The sequence below is a fragment of the Botryllus schlosseri genome, chromosome 7, assembly GCF_051294905.1.
Source record: "Botryllus schlosseri isolate E-star chromosome 7, Bs_hap1, whole genome shotgun sequence".
Classification (NCBI taxonomy): Eukaryota; Metazoa; Chordata; class Ascidiacea; order Stolidobranchia; family Styelidae; genus Botryllus; species Botryllus schlosseri.
The window spans coordinates 11060915-11085510 of record NC_137242.1 but is presented as its reverse complement, the minus strand read 5'-3'; the positions used below and the strand labels follow the sequence as shown (position 1 = coordinate 11085510).

The 24596-nt window shown below is 41.8% G+C and overlaps 1 protein-coding gene across 1 annotated transcript; it reads right to left on the bottom strand.

The window, feature by feature from the left end:
* Positions 1-1938: 1938 nt before the first annotated feature.
* Positions 1939-23608, bottom strand: LOC145443487 (crystal protein-like). Its single transcript, XM_080321447.1, has 10 exons — positions 23091-23608; positions 14911-15016; positions 14170-14287; positions 13800-14010; positions 10950-11080; positions 10556-10797; positions 9924-10122; positions 8894-9045; positions 8106-8273; positions 1939-2371 (listed from the first exon to the last, which is right to left on the bottom strand). The coding sequence occupies exons 1-10, from the start codon at positions 23239-23241 to the stop codon at positions 1963-1965; spliced, it is 1887 nt and encodes a 628-aa protein (XP_080177573.1). The 5' UTR covers positions 23242-23608; the 3' UTR covers positions 1939-1962.
* Between the last annotated feature and the right edge of the window lie 988 nt (positions 23609-24596).

Sequence of the window (24596 nt, the reverse complement as noted above, 5' to 3'; positions counted from 1 at the left end):
TGACAAATAGCTTGCGCATTCGGGTATAATAGCCATTCAGTGCCGCATGGACTCACTGCGCACACATATAGTTAGCATGTATCGTTATTTATTGCAGCTATATGTCATGTTTTGCGCCGACGTGACAACGCGTGATAAGGGTATTATCCACATAAAAATTAGCATCATGCTCCATCGAATGATCTAACTCGGTTCTCTTCAACTGGGTGATATATCTACTTTAATCCATAGTTCACGGTTGATTGGATTCCTTATTTTAAATTGACCATCCTCCTTCAAGCATACTATTCCTGAATTCATTTAATTTATCGTCTATAGTAGAAATCCTGCATCTTCGCTATGAGTATTTTCATACTGAAGACTATCTGCAATAATTCAACTCGCGCATTACACGGAAACCCAAAATTAAATGAGATTTCATAGCCAAGCGAGCACCCAGTATTTCGAATTCAAATATAATACGACGCAGTGTTACGATGACTCGAGTCCAGCACCATTACTGCCGTACACCAACCCCCCTAGTTCGTAAGGGCCTAGCTCGAAGAAGGCCCAGAATTATTTCGTGAATTACTATAAATTATAAAGTTTTTTTTAATTTATGCAACTTTTTCAAAAAATAAATCGCGCTGGGCGTGATTTAATGTAGCCGGATATCTTGATTATTGTGTACCCTTCCTCAAGAAAAAATACGCATGATTTATAGAAATTTCGGCGTTTCGGCGTTTCGGCGTTTCGGCATCAACCATCACCGCACCACGACGCACCAAGACATTTTAGGCCATGTAACATGCGAGTCCGAGAAGTGTGCCAGAACGATCGGCAGCGAGAAAACCTTGACCAGAAAGGACTGCCCCTTATGCTGACCGAAGACTTCGATATATATACAATATTATTAAACAAACATATATGTTTATTGTCCATAGGCGCTAAATGGTTGGCGCCGCATGTTCCTGCCCTGGCAATCTGAATCCCACAAGACAAATGCTATATTCCGCAGGAAAAAATTATTTGCCAATGAAGAAATACCAATATGAAATCGCATGCATCTTTTAGTTTAGTGCGTTTGGGTGATTTCAATATCTTTTGACATAGCAAGCAGGAGGTCACGAACTAGCATCATATAACGAAGTCATTATACCAACGGGTCCGCCCGAAGCTGTGTAATTATTATTTACGGGCCCTACATTGTCCAAGACACCTCGCTCAGCACTACCAGTAAATCTGATTACCCAAGCACTGATCAGAGAGAGGATAAAAATTGAAAGCAATATATGTGCCATTCCCGATAATATTGACCGATTCAATCATGAATTATAGACAATTTTCGCGCTTCGCGCGTCTATGGATATTAGCTGACTCACTAAACAGGTCAACAGATCTCGTTGATAAGTACGCACAGTAGCACGTACACAGCAATACGTACACAGTAGCACCCACACAGTAGAGCTGTTAAAAATAACTTTTTTCGGATTCCAGTCATTCCACTGAACAAATTGTCAGGTTACCGTAAAAAACGCCACAAACCGAATTTGGTTCAAATCTAACATTAAGCCGCCGCAGAGTCAATTAAAAATTTTAATTTATTAGGGAAAATTGAAAATAAAAATCAAATTTTTCTGTCTGCACCTCCGTTTTTTCTCCTCCATGCTGTCCGTGGTTGCGGCGCGCCTAGCAGGATAGCCGCGGATACCAATTTTCGAGTCTTTGGTATGACCCGGTCAGGGATCGAACCCACGACCTACCGACCGAGAAGCCGGACGCATCACCATCCACGCGTCCCCTGCCAGTGCCCGCAAGCGCCCTATCTCCCTACTACTCAATCGGAATTGAAGACACTTAGGTTCGACGACTTTCCGTCGCGTTATATATAGTGGACACAAATATGCATCGAATATTCAATTGATGAACGTTCGCGAATAAGTTGTTATGAAGCAATCGTAGCCTACACTTCGGTCGTTGTTTTCAGACGATAGTGGCGAAGAAATGAGTTAGTCTTTCGTGTTCACCACTTCTGATGGCATTTAAGACTAAATTAGTCACTGTCCGTGGGATGAAGTTGCGAGAACTTTTGTTAAAATCAATTCCGTCCCAAAAATCACAAATCTGTTTTCGATAGTCCGACTCTAGGTGGCAGTAGGGAACGTCCAGTCTCATATCAACACGAATGTGATGCTTAGCTGATTGTGGTTCGACAAAGTCGGGATTTAGGCATTGCTGAGCCTCCACTGGGTCGTAGAAAGCTGTCCAACAGGGATATCGTCCAGGAAGAGGATTCTTCAATCCGTTGTTCGGATTTCCTGTCCTTGCGAAACTACCCCAATAAGTAGAAAATTGATCCGATATCGCCAGATCCGTACCGTCCGGGAATATCCTACGGAAGGAAACACCGTAAAATATTGCAGTCTCAGGTAGACATTTTACAACAAAACTAGATAGACAGGGTTGTGATCTATAGCTGTATAGTGACCTATAGTATATATAATACCAATGTTTTTCACTAGTAGTAAGCAGACATGGGGTGATTACTTTATGAATGTAATCGATTGCGATTACGATTACTTCGGAATCATGCGATTACGATTACGATTACGATTACAGCAAAATCAGGAAGTAGTCGATTACGATTACGATTACATTGCAAAAGTAATCACGATTACTCACGATTACATTTGTTTTGCTTCTTAGGACTATAATCTTAAATGATAAATTGGAAGACAATACAAGGATTGCGATGAAAAGGCTTCATGAGATATCAACTCACTTCATACATCATGCGTCATTTGCTTATTACGTCATAATATACCAATTGCCCAACTTTATAGTAGATGATTTATCGCATCCAACGATTTGCATTATTGCCAGGTCTTTACCCGCCGCACCCCAAATTCCTTAATAGGGTGGGGAGCGTGCTCGAAGGGGACTCAAAAGTATTTCGTAAACCAACATAAATTATAGAGTATTTTCGAGAATTTAATTAATTCTTGAAAACGTTTTTCGAGCTTTGCGATTCAAATGTCTCTAGTACAGGGGTCACCAACGCGGACCAAATGAGTCGCCCGCGGTCGCTGTAGCAGTGGTGGCTTTTGGGGTGGGCGAGGTGGGCGGTCGCCCGGGCCCCCCCTGGTCGAAGGGCTCCCTGGTCGAACGGCCCCCCTATTTGGATTATGCGCTTTTTTCAAGGAGAATAACGCATAAACATGGAAATCCGTGTACCAAGCAAGAATAGGATTCCGTACAGGATTCCGATAATCATCACGTCTCTGCATGCGGTAGAATTACTAAGTTTTGATGTAGTCTATCCTTGCACACATGAAAAAATAGACATGGCCGAATCCAGCACCTGGCCAAACCTTGCCGTGGTGAAAGATAGATAATAATAACAGATGCGAAAGGGGGGTCTGGGGGGCGGAGCCCCCCATAAGTTACGGATAGAGACTTATAGGAGGGCCCCCGGTAAGTCTCGCCCAGTCCTCCCCCCCCCCCGTTCGTAGGGCCACCACTGCGCTGTAGCAAATATCCAAATGACAGATTTGAAAATTGAAGCTGGAGCAGCAGTTGAACATGGGTCGGCCGACCCCAAGGAACATACGAACGCAGTCGCTCGGGGCATTGCTTGTCTTCGCCCACGCGGCGGCTCAACGGGAATCTATAGTTAATATTCCCGAGTCTCGACGCGGAGATTGGCGCTTCGGCGCGCACTGCAGCAACGCAACTGAGCCCGGAGGAGCTGGTGTGAGTCCCGGCGAGTGAGCGTTTTTTGTTCTTGGTAAGGGGCGGAAACCCGGCCAAGTGCTCTGATAGTCTTACTAAGTGAAGAAATCCAATTGAACACGGATAAACGACGGGAGTAAGTGGTAACCCTTCGGTCGTCGCAATAATCAGTACACACTACACAAGAAAGTAGCTTTTTGTTTCATAACGGTTGGTGACCCCTGCTCCAGTAGATAGCTGGGTTTGAAATGCATACCTCTACCCCTCAAGAAAAAACATGCATAGGCTATTTTATGAGAACAGGCATTTCGGAGCCGATCATTACCTCACCACGATCCCACAACACACCAAAAGACATGCAGTTTCGGCCAACACGCAACTCCACGGGATGTGATACCAAAGAAATACCTTGGCCGAAACTTAGGGTATTCGTCCATTGTCAATAACCGCGCTGGGTGGGCGTGACTAATACCTCCTGTCCCTCCAATCTGGGCCCACAATGCAAATGCCACCTGGCGCATCCATAAAAGGAATAAAGCCATGACAATTTGTGTGTGCGTCTCACAAAAGATATTCTTTTAGTCTTCTACGTTTGGGCGAGTACAATATCTTTTGATTATACAACAGACTGCAGGTCGCGAATTAACAACACACAATAAAGTAATTATAACAACATACCAGATGGTATGATTATGAATTAGCCTACGTGCCCCAGCTCTACAGGTAAATCTGACACTCGGGGCTTAGAGAGGTTATAAATGAATAGCAATATAATGCAATTAACAATATTATTGACGAAATTCAGTTTTGAAAATTGACCAACGGTTGGACAGGGGGACGAATTGCTGTTTTGGCTGAATTGCTGATTCTAGCTACAACACACGCTAACATGTCAGCCGGCTATATAAGCGTATGGTTATGGCGGCAGGTCCAAATGCTAAGTAACGAACTGTGAAATAACGATTGACGCCCGTTTCAAGTAGTTATATGAGAATAAGATATAGTGAACATAAAAATTCTGCCTTCAACTTAAGACATATACTGCGAGCTGCTGTTACGAGAAACGGCTAAGCACGGCTCGGTTATGATATATATCAGCAGCTGTTTATTTGTAATGCTTTGTTGTGGAAACTGCAATGTTTTATTCGACGAGTACAAAATTCCGAATCTTCGTCAGGTGCACGTGCGTACGTAGGCCTCCTGCTCGCCAAGCAGCAACGGTAAACTGCGTTTAACTAAGCGCAACCAATCATCAATACATAAGTTACTATTTGAAACTATAGGCAGAGTGGTGATCAATATCCTGCTGCGAGGTAGGGGCTTCTGTAGTGTATTGATAACTTGATATACACCACCGAAGGTGTTCTTACATTCACACTAAAATGTCCATCGCATGTCTGTTTCCTATGTGTGGATAGGCCTACTTCTTACGCAATGACGAGCGGAGCTAATACTTCTGACGTAATAATGAGTGGCGTTTGAAAATAGACGTTTGTGCTATCGCTAACGTGGTATATTATCTCATTCTTGTTCACGAATATTCAGTTTATGTCATAGTCCTTGTACAAACAAAAAGTAATCGTTCTTTCACAAAAAAATCGATTAGATATGGGAAGTAGTCGATTACGATTACGATTACTTCGGATTTTTTTCGAATGTAATCGATTGCGATTACGATTACTTCAAAATGATGTAATCGTCGTAATCGATTACGATTACTAATCGCGATTACCCCATGTCTGGTAGTAAGTGGGGCTGGGCACAATAATTCGAGTACTCGAATCTGAATTGAGTATTAATTTTAATGATTCGAGTCGAGTAGTAAAAGACGACTTTTTCGAGTACTGAAATTATACACTCCTCGCCACTGAATGTTAATTCATCAGCGAGAATTATAGTTTCGATACTAATTTTTACTGTTCAAGCCTTGAAACCTTGATTGGCCGTATCGTAGCGTACGAAACACAGAGTACAAAGCTACGAACGTTACTGGAAATAGCACATTTCCGAAGTCATGATCATCCCACAACATTGTCACCAAGTGCAATGAAATCGTTATGGTCGAAAAAATTTTAAAGTTTCTTTAATGTGATGGATAACAGGCATTATTTTCTTCGTGGTCGCATAAAAGGTACATATTTGAACTTTGACGTATAACATTATGCTGTGACGTCATAATGAGTGATACTCGATTACTCGACTCGAAAGTCGAAACATATAACGTGATTCAGAATCAAATCACTCAGGCAGTGGCGTAGCAGCCACCTGGCGGTTCTGGCTCTGCGCCAGGGGCGGCACGCTCCAAGGGGGCGGCAAAATGAGGCTGCACAGTGACAGAGATGCCTGCATCATCGTAATGCTTTGACGACGGAGATGCGATAAGGACTTTATAGTAGGTCATCTAGTCTGCACCCCGTTTTTTTCTCCTCCGTGATTGCTGGGCGTCTAGCGGGATAACCGCGGATACCAGTTTTCGAGTCTTCGGTCTGACCCGGCCGGGGATCGGGCCCACGACCTACCGATCAAGAAGCCGGACGCATCACCATTACACTATCTCGCGCGGCGCGTAGACAGCCGGCTAGAAGAAGAGTGCTTGGTAGTCCTATAGCTGGCGTCCCGTGAGCTAAAATTTAATCAAACAGGTCTCAATCGAAAGCTAGTGTCGCGCTGATTCCGAAAACACGAATTAATGTGTTAACATGGCGATGGAATCACTCCGAAATAGCCGTCACGGCCGATTGTTCGGAGAGTTCACACAAAAAGGAGAATGCCTGGCGAACAAACAGAAGATGCTGGCCTCAGTGTTGTTGAAGAATTTAGACGATGCATGTTTCAAGCATAGGACAGATTAAAACTTGAAGCTGAAACTAGGTTTACCGGCATACACCACTTAAATGATATATTTAGATTTTTGAATTCCCACGCGCTGCTGCAAAGCGAAAGTCACAATTTATTCACCAGCGCTTTTAGAAGCACTTTTGACGACGAGGTGGACTTTTGGGAGTTAGCTGCGAAAATTGTCATGCCTTATACCTCGAATTAGGGATCATATAAAGCAGAAGATTGCTAGCTTTTCGTACAAACCAATATGAGGCCTCTAGGACAGGGGCTCTCAACCTGGGGGACGCGCCCCCTTTGGGGGGGGGGGCGTGAACGCATCTTAAGGGGGCCCAAAGAATCGGTCAAATGAATTTTTTCGCGCTATGCGCGATTTACCTCCAATTCACGCGTGTTTCTCTATATATATAGACCCAGTTTCTTATTTTTGAATTCTCTCATCAACAGTCATAACCTTCCATGCCATCAAACAATCTGTTAGGGTTGCTAGCATCACCGTTGGATCTTGTAATATGACGATACGAGGGCGCGGGATTTTTCACTATCCTAAAGGGGGGCGTGTCTAATAAAAAGTTGCGAACCACAGCTCTAGGATGAACACAAATTAAGTTATAATCATATGAAGTTGTTCAACTTGAGATTTTAAAAGGGTTAAGAGGCTGGTGCGGAGCCGTGAAACCACGTTTGATCGTAGTGCAACAACGTTTGATGTTTTACAGTGGTTGGTTAATGCAAAGCTACTTGATTCGACACCGTATTTATGCTCGTGTCTGAAACTTTATCTGAACATTGATGTTTCAACTGCGAGCTGTGTGAGCTCAAACTGATTAGTATTTAGTTCTATCATGAATAATGATCGGCTATCAGCTCTATCCATTCTGTCTATAGAAAGAGACTACGTTCAAAAACTTGAATTTGAGGATATTATCGTTGCTTTTGCTTTGAGGCGGCCATTGATTTTCTATTTGTACAATACATTCGTTCGCTATTTTTGTCCTTATTATTTTTGGCGTCATTAACGTCGAGACGGTGAGGCTGAGACGCGGCATATTATTTGTAATTATTCCTATTGACAAGATTACTTGAACATCAATCTATGTCGAAATTTGATGCGGTCTACCTAGGGGGGCGGCATTTTCAAGAGAGCCAGGGGCGGCAGCACATGCTGCTACGCCAGTGCACTCAGGTACTCGATTTCGCCCATCCATAGGAGTAAGCTGCCTGTCCCAGTTTACGATAGGTATCAGTGATCAGTGTGAATCTCCTCACACCAGGTGGAATTGGCATTGACAGTAGATAGGAAGTGGCAGTCAATGGAATTAACAATGTTTTCCATCAACTACTGAGCCATCCTACCGAGATCAATCACCGCCTGATTGACTAACTGACTGGTTTCATAGACACTGCTGGTCCCATTCTAAGCGAAATCAATTGAGAAATTTCACATCCACATACGTATTGAGTTACGAAGAATGTACATTGTACAGTGTACACTGTACAGTACATTGAGCATTGGGGAAACTATACGAATGCATGGTAAAGCTAGTATTTCTTACTTCAAATGCTGCAAAATTCTAAAAAGAAACGGAACTTCCGCCGAATGATAGGAGTGGCCACATAATTCCAAATCTATGAGTTTGAAATACCGCCGACAATCATCTTTGTCCATTCCGTGACTGAATACATACATATACACATTCTCGTTGGATGTTCGCGATGCTGATCTGCAAGAAGGCATAAAAGCATTATTATTATTTCTTGCATAAAGACGCAAGTAGGCAAGATGACAAGATGCAGTGTTTCGAGATCTACGCGACAATTTCAGATTTACTTCGACAGCTTGGGTTCGAAATTGTAGTGGCCGCTTTTGTATCCTAGCTACTACTGCAGTTTTGCCGCTGCTACTGTTACAGCTATAGGCCTATTTGTCTCTATTAGTACTGAATGCCTCGGTGAGCACAAGTGTCCTCCGCTCAGTCGCAGGCATGCTAGCTTTGATAGAGTCTGTATGGAGGTTGTTATATATGTGCTAATCAATACGATAACGCGATGGTAATAAACCGTCCAGCTTCGTGCTAGGTCATGGAGTCAATCCCCAGCCGGGTGAGACCGATCCGCAATAGGCGCTCAGCATGTCATGTCTGGATTGCATGGACAGAAAAATGGCATTGCTCACTCGCACACATTTTCCCCAAGTAGTTTTGTATGCAATATTGTAAGACGTATAGGCCTATAGATTTTCGTAGTAATTATTTGCGTAACGATAAATTCTGGATTAGATGACTCCGAATCTGCAGTACGGTATATTACTAAACATGAGCACTTGAATACTACAAGTCAACACCTAGCAATCGCTCTGGACGGGCACCCAAAGACGAAATCGGTCATTTCATTTCCAAAAAGAAGGCCGTAGTCCGTGATATTACGATGCATTGATTCATACTCGTGTGAGACACGGTATCCCAACTCTTCACCGAATATTCCTTCATTAAGATCCTGCAATAAAATTATTTGCAGTTTCAATTCTAAAATTTCACCCAGTAAACTAGGTTAATATAATGTCATGTTACATGGTAAATGCATAGCATATAGGCCTAGTGTTGCTCTATGCCAGTGGTTCCCAACCTTTTTGTCTTCATTCCCCACTTCAGATTTATTCCGAGCGAGCCTTCATTCCCCACCAGGACCGTAAACGCGCGAAAAAATTATATATTTAATGTTTGAATCGGTCAATATGATCGGGAATTGCATATATTTTGCTATCGATTTTTTTATCCCCTTTCTGCTGACGTAATCAGATTTACTGGTATAGAGCTGAGTGAGGTGTGTTGGTTAGGGTAGGACCCCCAAATATGAAAAAACATATTCGGGTAGACCCGTTGATATATTGACTTCGTTACATGATGCTATTTCGTGACCCCCCTACATCTGCTACGTCAAAAGATATCGAAATCGCCTAAACTAAAAGGCACACACGATTTCAAATTGGTATTGCTTTACTGGCAAATAATTTTTTCCTGCATTTGTTCTGTGGGGTTCAGATCGCCAGGACAGGAACATTTGACGCCAGCCATTTAGCCGACTATGGACATTTAAACATATATGTATATTGTATACATATCCAAGTTTTCGGTCACCACAAGGGCATTCCTTCTAGGGCAAGGTCTTCTCGATGCTGATCGTTCTGGCACACTTCTCGGAGGTAGCGGTAATTGCGCAATTGCGCATGTGTCTCCGTGAATATGAAGACTGTCCTGTAGATAATTCTGAACAAACACGTCTATTCCCCACCAGAAACCACTGAATTCCCCACCAGTGGGGAATTCCCCACCGTTTGGGAACCACTGCTCTATGCGGATAGCAAACCAACTTACGCGGTACAACCCAGGTCCCACAGCAAAGTCAAAAGGATCGAAGTACTTGAACACATCCAATTCTTCCTCATTCGTCCCAATTATGATCGGCTTATTGATCTGCCATTTTCCATCGCGGAATAATCTAAGTGGCTGATCAGTAATCTCGTACCCATCTATGTATGGTCTGAAAGGCTCTATGATATCCCATATGTGTAGTTAAAGTAATGAATCCACCATGATTTTATCCATGCACTGCAGTAAATTTTCTGGATCTGTCTCCCTGGGAATTTGTAGAGAAAAGAAACTGATCGTACCAAATTCATTGGCGTAGCCCACAAGGCCTGAACAGGCCATAAGTGCCACTGGTTTTGTTGTGTAGTGGTAGGCCTAATAAAAATATACATAATAACATTCTATATTGCGTTGAATCCATATTACTGACAGCCGATAATTATAATTAATATTCCAACTATACAACCATAAACTACTTTAAAATATCGTGCTATCCGTGGTTTACTTTGCACTGTACAAGTGTACAGTAACATGCGTTTGATTTCTAGTCTATAATGGACGTGCTCACAGTATCAGTCACCCAAATAGGAATGTATACTAAACAGTAATACATTGGAGGAAAGAACTTGGCAACGTACATAAGGCAGTCGTAATCCGAGGTGTCCTCTTTGCAACACGATTTTTCTCGTTCGACTTCGCCATCGCATCTTATTAACCGCACCAATTCCCTTGTCCTATTAATTGCTTCGTCTTTTCTTGGATACACATACGCGGAGGGTGGGCTTTCTAGAATTGCACGCTGGAATAATCCATCGCCTTTTGAGGACGTCAGATGAAATGCTACTGACTGAGCCCCGGCGCTCTGTCCGAATATCGTTACCTACAGCGAGAATGATATTGATTTCTTCAGGAATTCGTGCCGTGCTCACTAAACATATGGGTACTCTTGAAAGTCACGGCCTTGTACTAGTAGCTATTCCTTTCCACTTGCTTTCTGACCAGTAATCTAAAAAAAAGATACCAATACAATACCTTCATTGGATCGCCACCAAACTTATTAATGTTCTCCTGCACCCAAAGCATAGCCAACTGCTGGTCTTTAAAACCTTGGTTGCCATTGATCCTATGGCTGCCGTCATCATACGCGAGAAATCCGAGAGGCCCTGGATTTAGCAAGTTCAGTGTGTTAGTTTCGTTATATCCGTTTTCAATTCTATTCACTTCTGAAAATGTTTCATTTTATACGCTCAGTCTACCCAGAGGTGGTCAGTAACGAAGTACTTCTACTTTTTCGAAGTACTCAAGTAGTTTTCCTCTACTTCTGGTACTTACTAAAGTAGATCTAATTTTCACTACTTCTACTTCTACTTCGTAATATTTTGTGATCTAGTTACTTACTTTTCGCTATTTTCAGTTTGTCAAGTAGAAATAGTTTAATCCTCCAATCAGGAAGATAGCCTGAGGAATTTCGAGGCTGTTTTCACGGAGTATCAACATTTAATTTTCATAAAAGTTGAGTAAAGCCCCGAATTATCGTCGCGCTTCGCGCACAGTGGATATGGAGTAACCAGTATGATTTCACGAAAGTATCGGTGAATATTATTTAGCTAGCGGGTTGCGTGGCTCCGTTCACACCGCATTGTCACCCACATGAAATATTTCATCACAGTACATATGGCTCATGATACGGTTTGAAACTGATGTTTCGCAATCTAGTATTTACTTATCATATCGTAATCTAGCAGTCCATGGCGTGTCCTAATCTGTAAAAGTGGACTATGACTTTTTTTTAGTTTTAGACCTGTTTTAGCATACCACCTTTGAATCTTTCTGGAATTAAGACATGAAATACATTTTCCGCTTTTAAAAGTAGTATATATATTTCACTTTCAATTCCCAGTATCATACTTTGAGTTCTAATTAGTATCAGTTCTTTTGTCTGGATAACATGCATGTTGAAGTATAAAAGCAAGTGTAGTAATGCCTTTAATTTCCGGAAATAAAGCTACATAATATGGCATTTTTACGATCCACCATATTTTTTATTAACGTTTACTAATCGCGCAAAGTGTTTACATCGTATCCTATACAACTTCTCCGTATTGCTCTTCGACTAAACTACGGGCTTTACAATATGATGGGGGAGGGCGCCATACGATGATATTTTCTAAAACGTGCTGTTCGAGCAAACAGAGGATTAGTATCGCCTTTCCATATCAATACCATCATTTTCATCCCATGATGCGGATGAATGCTTAATTGCTTGTGCTGTTAAAATTGGATACCTCCTGGTGTGCATCAATATGAATCAAGCTCTGCATCTTTCGCATAGCTCAATTTGCAGCCATTGACAATCCATGCGAACGAATTACGATCGTTTTCACAGCTACTTACTTACTTGAGTAGATTTAAAGCCAGTCAATTCTTCTTCTACTTCAAGTAGTGTTAGGTTGCTTATGGAAGAAGTACTTCTACTCGTACTTGAGTAGATTTTTTCGTCGCTTCTTCTACTTCTACTTGAGTAGCTTTCTTGACCACTTTGACCACCTCTGAGTCTACCTCAACAGCATGATGGTAACACCGCCGTGGTGATATCATGTTATATCGGACCACCCTGTTATTTTTGCCTTTTAACATCGCATCCAAATTTACTGCTGCTTCGTTTTTCGCGTTTTTAATGATCACGAGTGAAATCGCTCTTCCTATCTCTATTTATCTATCTACGTATGCTACAAAAGGAACAATCATAACCGATAGAATCTACAGCCAATGAGACGTGTTATATCTAAAACATGTCTATGACGTCAAAGTCAAGTAGCCTATATTTAGCAGGATTTGCTCATACATGCAGTTTGATTATTGAGATTAGGGTAAATTGAAAACGTAATTCAATGACACACTGTTCAAAATATACACCAAGGCCATCTAGGACTCCCCAACCATTCCAATCATCGGCGTATACAACATGTAAGAAACCCGCATCTATGCGCTGAAATTATTTTTGAAACCAGTGTTACTAGTAAACAAGCAAACAAAGTAATTGACACGATCCAGACACCATGTGTGCTCTTAATCGGGCGATCAGCTAAAGTTCAGGTCAGTGAGACTATGCCAACTAGTATGCGAGAACAACAAAAGAACAAACTTCGGGCAAATGGAAGTTGCTCTGTGTGGTCACTGATCACCAATATTGCCGAATAAGATAAATGAAAAAACTAAACGTTGCTTTTTTTAGTGCGAGCTACTTTCGGAGAATAAATAAGTACAGGGTTACCATATTTCGGAATCGGAAAAGGAGGACACTTTTACCAAATCAGGAAAGTGAGATGATCAAGACTGAAAATAGCCGATTTAGCTATTTTTGCTAAAAAAAAAAGGTCATCACTTTCGTACAACTCCAGATTTACCCAATTTGTTGTAGTGGTGTTGACTTTCAATCGACTCCCGAATGACCCGCTCGAACGTCCGCACTATCTATTTAGCGTCATTTATGAAGATTTTCAGTCGAACCTGTCCATTTTCCTAGCTGTAAATGATGACGAATTGCCAAAAAGAAGGACATTTAGGCGTCCTCGGAGGAAATTTTCAAAAACCTGAGAAAGGAGGACAAATCCTCATAAAGGAGGACGTATGGTAACCCTAGATAACTAAGAATGAGCACTACTGGGACAAGAAAATGTATGCCCCCGCTCGGCATTTACAAGAGAAAAAATACGCAGATTGTCGCCAGAATTCTGCAATTTTGATTTCTCTGCCCCCCTACAAATACATATTGTTGTTAGTGATGTTACAGCACAATATTTTATAAGTGGGGAAATGCGGCAGTTGCCGTATGCTATGGACCGAACCGCCATTGATTCAGGTAATCTATATACAACTTACCCAGTCTGTAGTTTATGGTAACCATCACCGTGTTTGTTACTTGACTCAAGTATTTCCCATCGTAGACCTTCCTGGTTCCTGCCCCTGTAGAAAACCCACCCCCGTGAATCCAGAACATTACGGGTAGTCTGTCGTTGGGCGGATTCATCCAGTCCCTCAAGTTGACATGATCTGGTACGTATACATTCAAAATCAAGCAATCCTCGTCCATCTGAAAACCCGCAATGATACAAAGTCCCGTCTCACATGTCTCTGGGCCGGACTAGGTTTCTGGAATTATGTAGCCGCACCGGAGGCTTTTTGGTGATAGTAATAATCCAGCATTCTGGTCAATGTACGGGTAACAGAAGATATATATAATACTTCTAACCTTGGTACATGAGCCTTTGCTGCATTTTCGTCCAAGTGGCTGGAAACAGGACAGTTGTTTCGGAAAGATTCCATCGTGAATGCTGTGTTTGTTTTTGTATGGAAGCGGATCTCTATATCTGTTTGCGATAGTATTATAAGTTGGTCGGTTAATTTTCTGTTGTGAATGTTTTGACACCACTAAACTGTCTTGTGAGGCCAGCTTCAAGCTATTTTGAACAATTTTTAAATTTCCTCAGAAAGCTATGGATGTCTTGTAAGTCATACAAGTGATTTTTGTTATACGAGCATTTATCTGCAATATCTGACGTCACAGTCAGCGAATGTAAGACAGACAGACAGACAGACAAACAGACATTTTAGTGCTTCGTCAAACATGAAAAAATGACTGGAGGTGACGATATGGCCTATAAAGGCCTTGTTACTCGTCACCTCATGTTAATCGCATGTTAATCATTTAATAAACTTTCCGCCATCCCCCCCAAAAGTGGTGATGACATCACACGTTTATTGTGGCAAATCATTGCTGTATAGTAATTGCCAATCTGTTTTACAACTTACAAAGGACTCCAGTAGTGGAACGGAACAAGGGTCGTTGCGAGTAACATTTGCAACATGTAACGAAGGATCGCTCGCCTTCGCCGCAATAAATCTGCCGGAAACGCAGTAGCATACGCTCACAATAATTACGTGTGGGATTACGAAGCAGTTAATTTGATCATTATCAAACACTGTAGCTTACCGAAGATTGTTAATTGGCGGTACTGCATAAGGTATGGCGTGAAATGTCGAAGCGAATAGGTTTTGATAGCCAAGTATAAGTCCAGACGTAGTTTGAACGCGCATGACTGAAGAAATAGATTATATAAGTTCACGGCTAGTTGTATATACAATACATCAGTGGCGGCTCGTGACAATATCGGGTGGTGGGGCAAGGGCTGCAAGCGACTTTTTATTAAGATGACGTCACAATGGCGTTTTCCAAGTAACTTAATGATGGTACGGTAACATGAATTTGCCGGCAACAATGATTTTAACGTATGTGCCACGAGAGGTCCGCCGGTGAGCTGTGACTTGAAGTGTGGTAACTGCGTAAACGGCGTACGGAACAAAGATTCAACACGGTTCATGTTCGCACTAGACCTGGAAATGACTATAACCAGGCCGTGTTATTTTTGGCATTTCAGGAGCCAGATGCCAAAACTGCCAAAAATAAAAGTTTGAAAATGCCAAAAATAAGCAATTTTTGGCATATGCCAAAAATAACACGGCCTGCCAAATAGTGTATTTCGTTCATGGTGTTGTGTTAACAGGACCGCGTTACAAGCGAGAAGAGCGTTTGTGAAAGGCAGGTTTCTTAATCTGGGTCCAGCCCACCCATTAGGGGTGAAAGCATGGTGTCCTAAATGGTGTGGGCACAGAGTGATTGAGCGGCTGACTACATGTGGTTTACGTCATACTTTCCATTTGTCCAAAGGCAATTTTACGACCATTTTGACCGGCTTGTCGAGCACTAAATTTGATAAAACGGGTATCAATGAGAAGCTGCCGCAGTACTGATTATTAAAATATAAATTATATTCTGCTCATGGAGCTGGAACCCCAAAAATCAACCACGATTTTTGCATTGTGATCGAGTTGAACATTTTGACGCAACAAACTGTCTGGCTATTTCTGAGCTGCATAGTCTCGTTTTGCCAGACAGTGTTGTTGCGTCAATGTTCTTAAACAAGCTAACCTTCCCAGGACTCTTCCATGCGAGTTGGTAATATTAAAGCCAACTGAAGTGACAAAAGTCCTCCGAAAATATATCGGAAGACTGAAGGAGAAATGATAGTCGGGCTACTACATAGAATGTGTTGAGAGACAACACAGGAAACTCCTGGAAAAGCATCGGGAAGAAAATTATTTCCGCGATGAGATCGATGGCACTGGCGAAGTGATCTCTTTTCATGATGCATGGAGGCCGGTTCGGCCATCCAAAGATTTTGAAGCTCTGAAACCCTTTTGTGGATGACTGGCAACATTTTGTTCCTCAACGGCTACTGTTGAAGCCGATATTTTCCAGATTCGCTGGGCGAGAAATAAATTTAGGGGAAACTTAGCTGACCTGAGTTTGGAAGCACTGTTACAGTGCAAACGATTTAAGTCTATTCAACAGCTGTAACAATCAGCTGTTGAGCGTGTTTATTAGGCTTTTCTTTCTTTTTTTGCTTATTGGCACCGAGACCGATGGATACTGCACATTTTGTGGCTTCGTTTGATATTATTAACCTATAAAATCGTTAGGTTTTTTCTTCTTCTAATTGTTTGTTGGCACTGATTATACGTGGATGCTGCACATTTTGTGGTGTCTTTTGACAAACTAGCCAAAATAAAGCGTTTTTGTGGCTAATTCGAGGCTGAAACTATGTATTTAGAGGACGATGCCAAAACTGCCAAAAATAAAAATCGAAAAATGCCAAAAATAAGTTATTTTTGGCAATTTTGGCATATGCCAAAAATAACACGGCCTGACTATAACTCGAGAGATAGCGTAAGCCTAACTGGAAAGGTCAACGAGTTCGGACAGATACGCAATTGTTATCTCATAGATTGAGCCAGTCATATTGAATCCCAAACATCATTCTTGAGAACTAAGAATAGCAGCCTCGGAAATTCGGTCTCGGTACAGCATAGGAGATTTTGGCCTTGAAACTGGAGACTGTAACACGACACATACGGCTTTATTACTGTCTATAGGTCTGCTGCGAAATCGCCTTTGGAAAATATATTACCGAATAAATACGTGGTTGAAAGCTTTAAACTTAGTACACTGTTACATGACATCATCGAGAAGTGGTCTCATGGCCCTTTTCGGTATGGTACACTGTCAAAATTAATGCGAACAGACCAACACCGAATTTTGCACAAAATTTACTGAGGAATAGGCTGATCAAGTGATCAGCTGTTAGCCGCCATCGAAAACGAAATAGCTATCGCGCTTGACAGCAGGGGGTTGTGAGCAAATGGCTTGAAGGCCACAATTTCACGGCGAAATTGACATTGGAGAATATAATATCAAAGTAAATATTTGAATGCAAACTGAGAATGATATCATCATCTCAGTTAACGTTACAGCAGACACACCGGCTTTTGCGTGAAATCCGCAATGCGTTGTATGCTAAAGTGTCAGATCGGAGCAAATCTCTACCATAATCGACCTTGATAACGAAATTACTGCCCTAATCACTGAGTATCAACCTTGAGACTTGGCACAGCGTTCGATACTAAAACCAAGACATACCATGCAAAAGCTTATGACGGATCTAGGTAAGGAGCATCGTTAAAATCAATAGATACCAATACCGGCTTTGCGTATAATCTGTTAGTGATAAATGACGAGTCAGCTCTCACTCGAATTAGGAAACGAAATTACCACTAACACAGTTCAGTGACAAGACAAACTTAAAACTTGGTACAGCGTTCGATACTAACATTAAGACTTACCGTGCCAAATTTCATAACCGATCTCAGTATTGAACATCGTCAAAATCAATGGATACCAATACCGGCTTTTGAGTAAAATCTGTTTGCGATACATGACGGATCACCACACACTCAACTTCGGAAACAGAATTACTACCCTAAACTTTAAGTACAAACCCTGAAACTTGGGGCAGTGTTAAATACCACCATCACGACATGACGTACCAATTTTCAAGAGTTTTCATAGTGTGAAACACCATTAAAATCGACCTATACCAGCAAAGGTCGACTAAACGCGTATTACGGTAATCGAGTTGAGATATAGATACGATTGTTACATCACACCTTAGGGGCGACCAGGCATATTTGCCCCGCTTGCTCGGCCATTTTACGAATAGGAGAGAGTAAATCACCGTTTCTTTATTGTGCGCGGCTTTGAGAGAATAGACAGTGAAAGCTTGTTATGAGCGCTACCGGGGCATGCCCGGCTAGGCATTCGCAAAGCTAAAACACGTAAGAGAATTCGATTTTCGCAGACTTCGCTAGATATGGGCATTTACAAGCGAAAGGACAAGAAGAATACGATTTTCGCTGTGATTTCGGCATATATAGATAGGTGTGCGTCTATAAATGGTAAAGAATTGTTATTGAACAGAATATTAGGTGGGGCAATGCCCCAGTTGCCCTATAGGACGAGCTGCCACTGCAATACATGGACAATTGAACAGTTCAGAACTGCAACAATCATGCACAACATGATATTTAGTGACATGATAAGCTTTCACGTAGCGCGCGAGCCTACACCCAGAACCTAACTCAAAATTATATCGCGGTCATAAATCCTGTGCGTGCCTTAGTGCATACCTTCGTAGTTCCTACGTGCAGACATAATTTGGATTAAAATATTGTACTCGATTTATACTGCGGTATAAGTCTGAGATAGGTTTTGGTTTCATGTGCCATGGGTGTATACTCACACCCGTATATCAGGGGTGATAGAAGGATGGATATACACCCTCTTTTCGAACAGAGTGTTCAGCTTACAACGTAGCAGTGACGTGCGGTCCAATGAGGCAGGTGAGGCAGTGCCTCACCTGTCGTCAGGGCGAATAAATGAAAATTGTGAAAACTCGAAATGAGTCGATGATCATTGATATTTTACCTCAATGTTCATAAATAACTACATTTGAACATTTTTTCACACAACATCATCAATTTGCATAATTACTATTCAAAAATACAGCGCGAAAGGAGAGTTGAGGCACAGGTGAGACACGGGCGGGTCGTGCCTCACCTGCGACAATGCAATTCATCATAAATAGCTCGGAATTCATAACAAATGGTATCAATCAAATGCTATCGTCACACTGATTCCGAATATCCAAATATCAACAGTGTCAGACCAGCAGAACCCCCTCAAAATCGCCAAGGAAGGTGACATTCGGCTTTAGTACAGACAATGCCATCGCAGAGAAACAATAGCCAGGTGAGGCACAAACAAATCTGCCTCATGCACTATTCGCTAACAATTGGACAATCGCAGCACAGTGAAACGCGCTGTCGATTTCGGAATACAACAGTCTTGACTGTCTTATAGGAATTTTATAGTAGCGACGGCCAAAACGTAATGTGGAGCAAATCAGAGATGGGGTGATTACTTCATGAATGTAATCGATTGCGATTACGATTACTTCAGAATCACGCGATTACGATTACGATTACGATTACAGCAAAATAAGGAAGTAGTCGATTACGATTACATTGGAAAAGTAATCACGATTACTCACGATTACATTTGTTTTGCTTCTTAGGACTATAATATAAAAGGATATATTGGAAGACAATACAAGTGTTGCGATGACAGGGCTTAAGGAAATATCAAGTCTCTTCATACTTCATGCGTCATTTGCTTATTATGTCATAATATACCTGTCGTCTCCAAAAATGTCGACGATTGTATTAAGCTGGCTTTCTTCTGTTTCCCAACTGACACCAAACAAGAACACCAAATGGATGAATCTATTATTTGATGACGTTAAAAAATATCTCGAAACCCTGACAACATAATAGAATAACAAATATCAGCAAACCAGTACAACAACAACATCAAAACAGACGACCTCCATCGCGTCACTCCACATATAAATGCACGTGCACCGCAAAGTGCTCGAGGTGGCGAAGGGTGAGCCATAACGAAATAAACCACCGTGACAATACCAATTGCCCAACTTTATTGGGATGATTTATCGCACCCAGCGATTTGCATTATGGCCAGGTCTTTACCTGGCGCACCCCAAATTCCTTAATAGGGTGGGGAGCGTGGTCGAAGGGGACTCAGACATAACATAAATTATACATAAATTATAGAGTATTTTCGAGAATTTAATAATTCTTGAAAATGTTCTTCGAGCTTCGTGATTCAGAAGTCTCCTGTACAGGGGTCGCCAACGCGGACCAAATGAGTCGCCCGCGGTCGCTGTAGCAAATATTCAAATGAAAGATTTGAAAGTTGAAGCTGGTTTCATATGAGCAGCAGTTGAACATGGCCCGGCCGACCCCAAGGAATACACAAACGCAGTCTCTCGGGGCATTGCTCGTCTTCGCCCACGCGGCTGCTCAACGGGAATCTATAGTTAATATTCCCGAGTCTCGACGCGGAGATAAGTGCTTTGGCGCGCACTGCAGCAACGCAACTGAGCCCGGAGGAGCTGGTGTGAGTCCCGGCGAGTGAGCGTTTTTTTTGTTCTTGGTAAGGGGCGGAAACCCGGCCCAGTGCTCTGATTGTCTTACTATAAGTCAATCAACTGAGCACGGATCAACGGCGGGAGTAAGAGCCAAGAGGTAACCCGTCGGTCGTCGCAATAATCAGTACACACTACACAAGATGTAGTTTTTTGTTTCAAAACGGTTGGTGACCCCTGCTCCAGTAGATAGCTGGGTTTGAAATGCAGACCTCTCCCCCTAGAGAAAAAACATGCATATGCTATTTTATGGGAACAGGCATTTTGGAGCCGGTCATCACCGCGCCACGATCCCACAACACACCAAAAGACATATGCAGTTTCAGCCAACACGCAACTCCACGGGATGTGATGCCAAAGAAATACCTTGGCCGAAACTTAAAGTATTCGTCCATTGTCAATAGCCGCGCTGGGTGGGCGTGACTAATGATAGTCCTGTCCTTCCAATCTGAGCCCGCGATGCAAATGCCACCCTGCGCATCCACATAGGAATAAAGCCATGACAATTTGCGTGTGCGTCTCACGAAAGATATTCTTTTAGTCTGCTACATTTGGGTGAGTACAATATCTTTGATTAATCAACAGACTGGAGGTCACGAATTAACAACCTACAATAAAGTAATTATTACAACATACCAGATGCTATAATTATGAATTATGTGCCCCAGCTCTACAAATAAATCTGACACTCGGGGCTGAGAGAGGTTAAAAATGAATAGTAATCTAATGCAATGACCAATACTATTGACGAAATTCAGTTTTGAAAGTTGACCAACGGTTGGACTGGGGGACGAATTGCTGTTGGTTCTGATTCTAGCTATATCCCACGCTAACATGTCAGGCTATATAAGCGGATGGTTATGGCGGCAGGTCCAAATGCTGAGTAACGAACTGCGAAATAACGGTTGGCACCCGTTTCAAGTAGTTATAAGAGAATAAGATATAGTGAACATAAAAATTCTGCATTCAACTTAATACAGATACTGCGAGCTGCTGTTACGAGAAACGACTAAGCACGGCTCGGTTATGATATATATCAGCAGCTGTTTATTTGTAATGCTTCGTTTTGGAAATTGCAATGTTTTATTTGACCAGTACCAAATTCCGAATTTTTGTCAGCGGTACGTGCGTACGTAGGCCTACTGCTCGCCAAGCAGAAACGATGAAACTGAGTTTAACTAAGCTCAACCAAACATCAATACATAAGTTACTATTTGAAACTATAGGCAGAGTGGTGATCAATATCCTGCTGCGAGGTGGGGGCTTCTATAGTGCATTGATAACCTGATATACACCACGGGGGTGTTCTTACAATCATACTACAATGTCTCCATCGCATGTCTGTTAACTATGTGTAGATAGCCTACTTCTTACGCAATGACGAGCGGAGCTAATACTTCCTACGTAACAATGAGCAGTGGCGTTTGAAAATCAGACGTTTGTGCTATCGTTAACGTGGTCTCATTCTTGTTCACGAATATTCAGTTACTGTCATAGTCCTTGTACAAATAAAAAGTAATCGTTCTTTCACAAAGAAATCGATTAGATATGGGAAGTAGTCGATTACGATTACGATTACTTCGGATTTTTTTCGAATGTAATCGATTGCGATTACGATTACTTCAGAATGCTGTAATCGTCGTAATCGATTACGATTACTAATCGCGATTACCCCATGTCTGGAGCAAATACATTCCCTTACTTATGTAGCTGTTATTTATTTTCCGTTATAATTGTGGTATGTGAAAGCTACTTGCATAGTCTGCATTGTCGTTGCTTCATGCTTCGAATAATTTATACCGGTACTTGAAGAAATAGTAATTATTATCCGTCTAAACTTACCCATTTAACACAATAGCGACCAGTCCTACATGCATTGTATAATGTGGAATTGCAACGGCTATCAGTGTGCAAAGAAAATGCTCTCTATACCCGCTGCTGTTGTTATTCACATTTTGGATCTCTTTATCAGGTAGGCTACTTTAATAATAATAATAATATAATAATTTATAGAGCGCCGAATATAACAATATATCATTACTACACTAGGGCGCTGTACATAAAAGGCAATAAAATATAAAAGTAAACGATATGTATAAAAGACGAAGTGCATAGTTGTAGGGCGGAATGAACACTACTCTAGTTCGAACGCTCGTGTGAATACTTTACGTGCGTGCGTGTTTGTGTGTGGGGGGGGAGGGGGGTCCGTGCCTCACCAGCCATGAACCTCACCGCACGTCACTGCAACGTAGCCTACACTGCAAATCCCTGTGTGGAATAAATGGGTGCATTTATCAGACTTCCACGGTAGCGCGGGGTGTAAATGAGGTAGACTGTTCATTCAAGTACCACATTGTGCTTTTCCACCAATTCCAACGGGTGTGCATGACTCAAATACACCAATGATAAGAGAAGCCCAAAACGGTGGTTACACCCATGGGATATATCTCCATAGTTTGGTGTATTGACCTCGTTTTCATCCATTGGAATGGGTGTGAAGCCACAATTTGATATCTGAAAGTGCCATTCACCTGATTTCCACCTACGCTATGGTGACAATCTGATGAATACACCTATTATCCCGCTCATCGATTTTCGCCCATTTTAGTTAAACTATAAGTAAAACGCAAAATGTGTTGATATTGGTTGTATGCATTCATAAACAGAGCTGAATACCCGAACTGAAACTAGATGAACTGTATAATGATTGTACCTTTCGAGTCTTCGTACTTGTGATCAAACCTTGTCATTTCGTCCTCGTAAAGTCCTGCCGTTACAGCTTCCTCCATTTTCATTGCGCGTGTTGAATACAATGGCATAGTAACCCATGCCATAAAATAAATTCCGCGGCACATACATGCCATAGTTTGTAGCAGTCAGTTCACGCCGATCTAAACTGTATAACCAACTTATTACCGTTCAATCCCAATAGCACTTCATTATACACGTGACATTCGATCGACAGCATGTTGCTTCTTTGTTCGTGAGCGCTGTAATTTCGTGATGATTCTGTTTATCGACTGCTCCATAATATCGATTAGCTCGAATGCAGCCTATCTGCCAATGTCCTTCATTAGTTGTTCGCTTTTTGTGACGATTAAAGACAGGTCAAAGTGCAGCAATATGCATTAAGGCACGCACATGATTTATCTCGAAAAAGTATATTTGCACATCTCGAAAGCTTTTGCATGATTTACATTTCATATATGTTGATTCCTTAAGACCTTAATTGGCCTCTAAATCAAGTCATATAGTTGCAACCGTTTTCAATTGATGGCTCCTGCACTCTTCGCACTTCCCAAAGCAAACCAAATTGAGAATGATTTTCATAAAAAATACACTGATACAGACTTGACAAAATAATGTCATAGTTCATGAGCCGTTATCAAGCTGCACCGTTATCGTTCATCTGCATGTGTGTCATTTGGCCGAACTTCTAGACTAAAACAAACTTCGTCGCATGAGGATAATTAGGCGGTCTAAATATAGACGGTTTCTACCAACTGTGGAACTATTGACATTGTGTTTCAACCGGAAATCGGATGATTACTGCGCTAACATAGTCGATTATGATTACTGTTACTTTTGAAAAGAGCGACTGTTCATGCCCCTGCCCCTGGGTGATTTGAAATGCGGCAGGGCAACAATGTCCATCCGATTCACATTTTACACGTCAAATTAGGATAAGCCACAAACAATCAACCACCATCAGCCTGTACGTTTTTGCCGCTACTTACCAGTGATATTAGTTGTACTGTTTAGTGAGTTGGCTTATATCGTCTCTAGACGCACGACGCGCGAAACGCGAAATCGCGAATTGGTCAATATAATCGTGAATTGCATATATGTTGCTATCGATTTTTTTATCTTCTCTCTGCTCACGTAATCAGATTTACCGGTAGAGCTGAGTGAGGTTTCATGGAAAATGTTGGGCCCATAAAAAATAAGTGAACAGCTTTGGGCGGACCCGTTGGTATGATGACTTCGTTAATGATGTTATTTCGCGACCTCCTGTCTGCTGTGTCAAAAGATATTGAAATCGCCCAAACGTAATAAACTATAAGACGAACACGATTTCAAACTGGTATTTCTTGACTGGCAAATAATTTTTTCCTATGGGATGTCATTTTTCTTGTGGGGTTCAGATTGCCAGGACAGGAACATTCGGCGACAGCTATTTAGCGCCTATGGACAATTGAACATATATGTATGCATGTTA